This window comes from Syzygium oleosum, unplaced genomic scaffold, assembly GCF_021117445.2.
Source record: "Syzygium oleosum isolate NSW1041296 unplaced genomic scaffold, Sole_v2.1 Sole_v2.01, whole genome shotgun sequence".
In the NCBI taxonomy this organism is placed as follows: domain Eukaryota; kingdom Viridiplantae; phylum Streptophyta; class Magnoliopsida; order Myrtales; family Myrtaceae; genus Syzygium; species Syzygium oleosum.
In genome coordinates, this window is record NW_026607485.1 from 13,847,104 (window position 1) to 13,857,515 (window position 10,412).

Below are 10,412 nucleotides of genomic sequence, written 5' to 3' on the forward strand. Positions count from 1 at the left end.
TAAAATTTAACGGAAACTAACGAAGGGTAAAATTATTATAGGTATATCAGTTTGGAGTTTTTAATAATCAAAAAATTAATTTAGAGTAAATTCATTATAAATGTATCAGTTTGGAGTGTTATTAACCTTTTCAGAACTTGTATTTTAGAATGAGAGCATAGGAAACAGACGAGGCGGCTTTCCCCAAAATAGCCCCGACTGGACCACCCCAACCTCGAAAGTGACCCTGTAATTATGTACAGGCAAAGATGCAAGCGTGTCTCGTGCAAATCTGCCGGGCATTTATCGAGACACGTGTTGTCAGAAAATCCGATGGAAGATGATATTTACAATTTGTGGTGAGCTAAGTGTGAAGTAACCACACAAAAGCATGGTTATTAAAATTCGAAAATATAAAAAGGACGAGAAGAATTTCTTTTAATATTTTATTTTAGTCACCGAAAGCAAGTCTATTGCCCCCCATCTCTTTCGAATTCCACCTAGTTTATTTACCCCGCAATTGCATTGTTCTTTTTTTCAATTGCTTTGTGATGGTGCCAGAGAAAAAGAGAAGCATCGGGTTGGGAAGAGGGCCACTTTTGGTGTTATAAGGCCTGCATTTGTCAACTTTGACAGGCTGCAAGGAATCATTCTTTTTTGACCACTTCGAATATTGAGCCCATTCTCGTTTCTAAGTTTACTGAACCACAGAGATCTCCATTTGTAACTCTGGCTTCCGAAAGGGTTTTAGATTTCCGATGTGCTGTACTGATTTTGCTGCTACACTGTTCAATTTTTTCTTCAAGAGAAGATCAAGAGAGATCAATGGAGGGGAGGCAAATGACGATCCAGCTGCAAACGATGAAACAGCGAGGGGCGCATCTTCTACTCACACTTCAACAGAAGGTCAAGGAATGGCTACTTCATCGGGATATGACTATGAAGTATTCTTAAGCTTCAGAGGACCAGATACTCGATCAGCTTTTACCGACTTCCTTTACACTAATCTGATAGCTGCAGGAATCCGTACATTTAAAGGACGACGAAGATCTCCGCATAGGGGAAGAGCAATTAAGCAGTCGAAGATCTTAATACCTATATTTTCGAAAGGTTATGCCTCTAGCGTATGGTGTCTCAAGGAGTTAGTCCAGATGGTCGAGTGCCAGAAAACTGGAAGACAAAAGATCATGCCCATTTTTTATGATGTGGCCCCTTCAGAGGTTCGATACCAAACTGGGGCTTATGCAGAGGCCTTTTGTTCACACAAAAAGAAGATGTGATATGGCGAAGAGACTATCGGAGGGTGGAAGGATGCTCTCACTGTAGCCGCAGGAATAAACGGATCGAACCTACAAAGCATGCCCAACAGGTGACTGCTTGTAGCATTCCATCTCATGCGCCTTGTATCGTTAAACTCGATGCATTTCAATTGGTTTCTTTTTTAGATTTGGGTTAGTCTTGTTGAAATTGAATTGTATGCAATTGCAGTTATGCCGCAAAATCACCCTAAATAATGGCACAATCCCAATTTTGTCCCATTTCATTTCCAGCAACATTATTTTTTGTCAGATTCAGGTCATTCATTAACCCGAAGTTCCACTGCTAATTCATCTAAATGGAATAAATCGTTGAAGAACACCTTTAGAATAGATCTGTAGTTTTCAATTTGGTCTTGCTAGAACATAGTTTGGTTCAACTCAGTTTTCTAACTCATTGCCATTTGATCTCCAACAAACACTAGGCGAGAAGGTGAGTTCGTGAAAGCATTCACGCAGATGGTTTTCAATGATTTGAGTAAGGCTTATCTGGGGGTATCAGATTGCTTGGTCAATGTCGACAACCACATGGATGCAATCATGGAAATGATATATGCTAGGACAAGTGAAACACGGATTATAGGAATCCATGGGATGGGCGGTATTGGAAAGACGACTATTTCCAAAATGATCTACAATCAACTTTCACGCGACTTTGAGAATTGTTGCTTTCTTCGGGGAATTCGAGAAACGTCAAAAGACAAAGGCATTGAATGCTTGCAGAATCAGCTCATCTCTGAAATCCTCAAAATGAAATGGATAGATATAAAAAACATAGATGTAGGGACTCAGACAATTAAAGAGAGGTTGTCTACTAAAAAAGTCCTCCTCCTTCTCGATGATGTGGCTCACAAGGAACATATGGATGCACTCATAGGTAAGTGTAATTGGTTTGGTACAGGGAGCAAACTTATTATTACTACTAGAAACAAAGATGTTCTCAAGGTTCCTGAAGTGGACGGCCTTTATGAGGTTAAAATCATGGATTCCGATCAATCTCTTCAACTTTTTAGCAAACATGCCTTCAGGAGAGATTCTCCTTTAGATGAGTATATCAACCAATCCAACAGGGCGATAGGCATTTGCGGAGGTTTGCCGCTAGCTCTTGAGGTCATAGGTTCACTTTTATCTCGCACTGAAAAGGAAAAGTGGGATGGCAAATTGAAGGAGTTGGAAAATGTTCCTCCTAAGGATGTCCAGAGTAAGCTAAAAATAAGTTATAATGCATTACGTGTTCGAGAAAAGCATATATTCCTTGATATCGCTTGTCTTTTCATTGGATATGACAAAGACATTGTGGTTCACTTCCGGGATAAATCAAAAAAATTTCCGGATGAGGCTATGGAAGTTTTGCAAAACATGTCTTTGATAAGTATTGAAAAGGACAATAAAGTGTGGATGCATGACCAACTCAGAGACCTTGGAAGAGAAATAGTTCGACAAGAAAGTAACATGAAAATAGAGAAGCAAAGCAGGGTGTGGGATCCTAAGGAAGGATTGGATTTGCTAAGGAGACATAAGGTAAAATTCCCCCAATATAAATTCCCAGTAGTTATGTATTTTTCATTTTTAAAAAAAAGCCAGTTACTTGTTGTGTTGTCTAGCACCATTAAGATTTCCTCAACCTATATTTTGCTCTTTTGAGATTATAGGAATGATAATACTGAACTCAACTGCTTAATATAGTGGACTTGAATTAATGTGTTTCCCTTCAACTGTTTTGTTTTTAAATTTTTCCTTTGGGCAGGGAAAAAAGAAAGTTGAAGCTCTTCGTCTCAAGTTGGACCACCAGCGGCAATATCGTTTTACTTATAAGGGCTTTGAGAGCCTATCAGATCTAAGGTTCCTTGAAGTGTACGGTTCGATGGAAAATTTTTGTGCAGAAGAGAGGCTTCTTTTGCACGAATCACCATCAAATGCTCTTCCAACTAATGAGAATTCAGATCTCCTTCCACAATTACGATGGTTTTCATGGCGTGATATTCCCCCAACATTTGACATTACAAATTTCTCCATGGAGGATGTGGTTATTCTTGACCTATCTGAGAGTAAAATTACGCACGATTGGAAGGGGTGGAGCCATATGGAGGTATGTTATATGCTAGATAACATTTATTATTCCATCTTATTAGATTAGTTATCTTTGCATGATTTTTCTTTTACAGGAGATGAAGATTTTAAAAGTTCTGAATTTGACCAATTGCCATTGCTTGGAGAGAACTCCCAATTTCTCTACTCTTGTAAATTTAGAACGTTTGATCCTACAAGGCTGTAGCAAATTAGTCGAAATCGATGGGTCCATTTGTCAGTTGAAACACTTAGGTTCCTTAGATGTAAGGGATTGTCGGTGTCTTTAGAGGCTGCTAGAAAAGCTTGGTGGACTAGAAGCTTTGAAAGAACTCCGGATTGATGAGACTAAGATTGAGCAAATCCCTAATTGTCGAGGAATGAGGAATTTAAGGATTTTCACTGCATCTAAATGTTTGTCTTTTATGCTTCCCCCCACAATCGGAGATCTTACAAGTCTTGAATACCTATCTCTGAAAAATTGCAAACAGTTGAAGTGGCTTCCAGATTCAATCGGGAATTTGAAATCGCTGATTGAGTTGGATATAAGCAAGACGAGCATAAGAGAACTACCTGATTCCATCGGAAACTTAGAAAATTTGAAAGTAGTGAAGATGACTTGCGATTCCACAAGCAAAATACCGAATTCCTTTTGGACGATTGAGAAGCTCGAAGAAATAGAAGTCACGCATCCACAAGTCACACATCCACGGCCTACGAAGGGTTTCCATGTGAAAATTGGCGATTGCATCCACAAATATCAATCCCTGAGGATATTGAAAATGCATGATGCTAGAATATACGTAGTACCGCAACTTTCAAAAAGTCTTGTCGATCTACAATTGGGAAGATTGTACATGAAGATGTTTCCAGATCTATCAGACCTAACTAATTTAAAGAGATTATGTCTAGAGTTTGCCCCACGTGATGATGATGGGCTTGTGGAAGAAGAGTCCATAAACATCAAAGAAATAAAAACAGAAGAAGAAGAAGAAGAGTCCATGCCATGGTGGATTGGGAAGTTGAGCAAACTGGAGATTCTGGCCCTCACCTCTGATTATGTGACCACTTTACCCACGGATATAACTCTCCTTCCTCGACTCCAATTCCTTACCATCAGCTGCCGTAATCTGCGTGACCTCCCGAGCCTTCCCTCCAGTTTATTATCCTTGGCTTTGGAGTCTGAATACGTGACCACCTTACCCATAGATCTGAGTCTCCTTCCTCGACTCCAAGAACTCGACTTCAAATGCCCTAAATTGCCTCACCTCCCGAGCCTTCCCTCCAGTTTATCATCATTAATTTTGTTCCATTGCTACTCACTTTGCTCGATGGAGGATCTATCGAATTTGAAGAGACTATCAGATCTTCAGATTATTCACGGTGCAATCTCAGAGATTCGGGGCCTTGATTGTTTGCAGAACCTACAAGAGTTGGAGCTTCGGGCCCTGCAACAGGTGGAGATATTACCTGATCTAAGTAATTTCAACAAACTAAGAAGTCTTCAAGTAGGCGATTGTGATAGTCTGCTTGAGATTCAAGGCCAACTACCACAGTCTTTGGAAGAATTGGAGATTTTTTCATGTGAATCTTTACAACAATTGCCTGATCTGTCTAGTTTGAAGGGACTGCAAAAGCTTGACATAATTGCATGTGGTAATCTGGTTGAAATTCAACTGGAATTACCACAATCTTTGAAAAAATTGCAGATTGATTCCTTTGGATATTTACAGAAGTTTCCTAATCTGTCAAGCATGAAGGAACTGCGAAAAGTTGTCATAAGTGGTTGTGATCGTCTGGTTGAAATTCAAGGCGAACTACCACAATCTTTGGAAGAATTGGGGATTTATTTATGTGAATCTTTAGAGAAGTTGCCTAATCTGTCTAGCTTGAAGGGACTGCAAAAGGTTACAATATCAGATTGCGGGAAATTAGATGTGGAGGCAATTTCTAGGCTCTGCTCGGAGAAATCAGTCAAATTTGTGGGAGAAGACGAGGGAGAAGACAACGAATGTGAATATGAAGACGACGAATAAGTGCTCGTTGCTCTTGAAAGCTTCTTGATCCTCAACCACAAATTGTTCCCTTGTGTTCAAACTATAAACAAATTGAGGTAACTTATTTCATCTGACAACCAATGTTTTCCCTTTTGTGCAATCAAATTCTTTCACGGATATGAACATAGAAGTTTCACATTCACTTTTTAATTACATTTTCACAAGCTGATGACCGAAAATCTGACAACCAATGTTTTCCTAGCTGGGGTTATGCATGTCAATTGCATCGTTTTTATTTGATAGGTAACAAATTATTAGAGATCCTTATCAATTTGCTGCTTCACATATTACTAAGTTGATAACCTCGCTTCGCATTGGAGATAACTTCGTTATGCCGTAATGATTAGATGGAATGTGTGCTAGAAGGTCATATAACTATGGTTCTCATCTTGGAACTTTACAGCATAATCAATTCATGCTTGCAACTGTGAAGAAGACAGACACTCTGTAATGATATGCTTATGTTCGGTTTATTTTCCTGGGAAAGGTGTGCTTCTTACTGGGATTTGCAAATGTTAGGAAGAAGTTATAAAATGAAGAAAGACGAATTTCACTTGGGTAGCAGAATCAATAGTTGGTGCAACCAAACTTCTATCTGTGACAGGAGAAGGGAACTATTTAGCTTCTCCAAGGTATCATAATTCATCTAATGGTTAAGGCTAAATTTTAGTAATGTCGATGCCGAGGACATATGATAAAGTCTCACTTGGGGTTAGAAATCATGTAAATGAAACTCATGTGTGATCTCCATTATTGCATACATTTTCTAGAAATGGTTATGCCTAGGAGATTATCTGTTATAGAAGCCCTTCCATTCACCTCAAGTTACACTAAGGATTCTTTTAGGTTTTAAGTTTGACAAGAAATGCTAAGGGAGACACCTCAAACAACCGACTTTTTGCCGATTTCTAGCTGAGAGGAATTTGAGTTTGAGTAACTTACATAAATCTTTATGCGCAGGGAGCTATGGCTAATTTGGAAGCTGTACAAATGAAGAACGAATAAAGGAAAATGAAGATGACATCTAATGTCGTCTAAATTCCCTTCATAATCTTGGGGTGATAAACTGTGCATTCACCTGTTTAGGGACAGAAACTTGGAGATTAGTGAGGGAAGTCATTGCCTATTGATGAAATCGTTGAATCTGTTGAACTCCATGCGAAGTTTCAATTGAATGGTTAACCCTTTTTTCAGAGAAATCATTAGAGCAGGGCGGAGGGATTCATTGTGAAATTTGGGCCATCGTACGTAATGTTATTCAAGGTAGTCTGACTCATGAGTGTGATAGGCACTCACAACACAGGAAACACGAATAATTGGAATTCATGGACCCGACAGTGTAGTAAAGTCGACTCTTGCCAAAATTATCTACAATTAGCTTTCACATGGTTTTGAGCATTGTTGCTTTCTTTCTAACATCAGCGATACTTTAGAACTCAAGGGCATTCAGTACTTGCAAAATCAACTCATTTCCTATGTCCTAAAAAGCAAATTGATAGAAATAAGTAATGTTGATGAAGGGATCAATACAATTAAAGATAGGCTATCTAGTAAAAGGGATCTATGACATTCAGGCATTATTGAATTCTTCAATGCTGAATGTCAAGCGTTAAAGGATCTCGAAATTCTGAGTGCTGCGCATTGTTCATCATTGAAGAAGATAATCTCTTCCATTGGTCATTTAACATCTCCATCAAGGCTATCTCTCAGAAGCACCGTAATTACATTTCTCCTGTCAGTTGGAGCTCTTACAAACCTTGAATACTTGTCTGTGAAAGAATGTAGATGTATATAGAGGCTTCCGGACTCAATTGGCAATCTGCAATCGCTACTTAGGTGTATATCTCCTACACGTGCATAAAGAGCTACCTGACTCAATGGGAAACATGAAAATTTTGGAAGTAGTGAGGATGAATAATTGTTCCATTGGTTTACTTTCCGGCTGTCGGCCGTGCGGGGGTTCCCTGGGTTACCAAAAAAAAAAAATAATAATTGTTCCATTGGAAAGATATCTAGTGCCTCATGGATGCTGTAAAAGCTTGAAGAAATAGATGCAGCACTCGGTGAAAACTTGCAACTGGAAATTCCTAATGATATTTCTAGACATTTATCTTTGAGGATCTTGAAATTGACATTGATTGAAACATGCCGAGCACCAAGGCTTCCTCGAAGTCTTGTCGGTTTACACATTGATACATTGATGACAACATTTTCAGATTTCTCAAATTTAACAAGTTTAAAGAAGTTGTATTTGGCCATTCGACTAGATACTTACCCTGTGGACACTTGTCAACTTGTGGAAGATCCAATGCCGTGGTGCATGATTTTGGGGAAAGTTATGTCAACTAACTCGCTAGTGTTGACTTTGTTCGATTCGCATGCTGGTTTTAATGGACAAACATCAAGATGGAAGGGAAAGTCTGACATGGACTTTTGCCTTAAAAGGGATTGCTGTGACCTCAATTCAGTTAGATCGGGTGGACCTTTCGATGTCAAAATGGTGCTTTTAGTTGCTAGATTTCAGGTACCTGTGAATTTAGAAAGATTGATCTCCCCCACCTCCCTAAGGAGCCGGGTAAAATGGAATGTTTGAGAGAACCCTTGATTGACGGGACATCAATAAAGCATATGCCTGTATGTCAAGGATTGAAGTGTCTACAACTTCTCCGTGCCTGCTACCCTTCCTCACTGACTATAAAACCTTCAATCAGTCACCTAACTTCCCTATCGAGGCTTTCTCTGCAAGGAGCTGGGATCATGGAGCTTCCCAACTCAATTGGATCCCTCGTAAGCCTTGAACACTAGTCTTTGAGAAACTGAAAATCAAAAGAGATGCTACCAGACTCAATTTGGAATTTGGAATCGCTTGCTGAGTTGGATATGTTGAACATGGACATAGAAAAACTGCCTGGTTCGTTCCGGAACATGAAGCATTTGAAAATACTGAAGATGAGCTTCTCTGCCATAAGAACAATATATAATGCAGTATGGAAGCTGGAAAAGCTAGAAGTTATAGATGCAGAGTTTAGCGAAGATTTGCCAATAGACTATGATATCTCAAGATATTCATCTAATAAGATATTGAAATTGACATGTGCTGAGATACACCAAGTACCCAGGCTCCCAGAAAATCTTCTGTCTGCATTTTCATGCCGAGTTGATGATTGCATTTCCGGTCTCTGTTGAGAGATTTGTCCTGGGGAAGCTGAAAACTCTTCACCCAGTTGACCCATCTAAGCTTGTGGAAGATGCTATCCCCGGGTGGATCGGTAGATTAAACAAACTGGAGTATTTAGAGTTGTGCTCTTCGATAATGACCACCTTATCTCCAGATATTGCGCAGCTCTCTCATCTCAGGAGACTTGAACTCTCTAGTGAATGTCTACGGTGCCTCCCAAGGCTTCCCTCAAGTTTACCGTCCATAAATATCAGAGATTGCCCGGTCAATTCATACATAGATAGACCTATCAAATTTGAGGAAACTATCAGATTTTTAATTGAGTATTGTACAGTAATAGAGATTCAAGGCCTTGAAAGTCTGGAGAATCTTAGAGCTTCAGGGCTGAACGAACTCAACTGATTGAACAGATTGGTTGAGCTGAGTGGCTTGAACAAACTAATGGCTTTTCATTTACATCATTGTGGTAATCTGGTTTACTGGAATCGTTGGAAAACTCGTGGATCTTCTCCGGCAATTCTATACTTAAGTTTCCTAATGTATCAATGTGGAAGAAACAAAAACTGATGGGCATACTTCAATATGTGTTGCTTGATCAAACTCAGCACGAACTTCTGCAAAAGATTAAAAAAAAAAAAAAATGGAGACCTGCTCTGTTGAATACTTTTTTTCTGATAAGAAGAGCTTCCCATTATGTATAGATATGAATTAAAAAGAGATCTATGTAAATTTTCTTTTCATGTGCACTTTGCATGTTGACTTGCGATATAGTTCTGTAACTGCATATACCCTTGTTCAGATCTTCTCTGTTTCATTTTGGTTTAGAGAAAGTTCCGATCCAGAAATAAAGCACCAATCATTCCCCCGGTTGCCATAACAATGAATCTGGTCATCCTATGATGTGATTTAATCATAATAATGAGTCTGGTAAAAAGGTCGTTCCTTTTCAACAACCAAATGAGCAAAAAATAGTTCATACACGAGAGTTGAACGAGGTTCTAAGCACACCATGGGTTAATCTAGTATTTGAATTGATAGAATGTGAGTGCAGATTAGTCTCACAACATATTCTATACTTATATGCAAACATTCTCATGTGTGAACTATCTACTTGAATTTATCTTGCATTTTAGTTTAGACACCACTCATATTCCTAATCCTGTCACACACTCAAGACAGATTCTTGAATAGAGTCCAAAACCGTATGAATTAAGTACATGGAAAAGAGAAACCCCCTGCACCGGCCCAGTTACCAAATGTGCTTGTTCTGACATTAGGTAATATTGAGCTAAATAAGAAAAAATGAACCAAATCGTTTAATTTCGAATGAACAGAAGTGTAGCAGTATCTCAACAGTCAGAAAAATTTCTATTGGTTCATGCATCCGGTGAAGGTTTCAACAATGAATTTTATTCGACTCCACTTTTTGTCCATCAACATTTCCTAGTCTTCAGCAATGTCGGGCACTGGTGGTGCCCTGCGTCTGATTACCAATGTCCAAAACTGTTATGTAATGGCTCTGATGATCCAACTGAGCGAACCTAAAAATAATTGAAAGAAGGGAAGATGAATAGGAAAACTACTCGCAGTGGAGGCTAATTGTTACAGAGCATCTCAAAACTACACATGACCAAATCTGAGCAAAAGCCTTGAGTCGGGTTCCGTGATCTACATATATTTGAATTTGGCAGAGGGCTTTACCATTGTGGGAGTTCACTCGTGAGGGTTGTTTGTGATCGGGGCAGCGATGCCATGATGCTTGGAGTGCAACGTCAACGCTGCGAAGCTACAGTATTCTCCTTGATTTAAGACAAA

The 10,412-nt window shown here is 39.2% G+C and overlaps 1 protein-coding gene across 1 annotated transcript; it reads left to right on the forward strand.

Annotated features, from left to right (window-relative positions):
* Positions 1 to 1,051: 1,051 nt before the first annotated feature.
* LOC115662023 (disease resistance protein RPV1-like) lies at positions 1,052 to 6,801 on the forward strand. The gene is made up of 6 exons (XM_056302612.1): positions 1,052 to 1,348; positions 1,721 to 2,816; positions 3,043 to 3,384; positions 3,461 to 3,642; positions 3,748 to 5,475; positions 6,380 to 6,801. The coding sequence occupies exons 1-5, from the start codon at positions 1,338 to 1,340 to the stop codon at positions 5,396 to 5,398; spliced, it is 3,282 nt and encodes a 1,093-aa protein (XP_056158587.1). The 5' UTR covers positions 1,052 to 1,337; the 3' UTR covers positions 5,399 to 5,475; positions 6,380 to 6,801.
* The last annotated feature ends 3,611 nt before the right edge of the window (positions 6,802 to 10,412 follow it).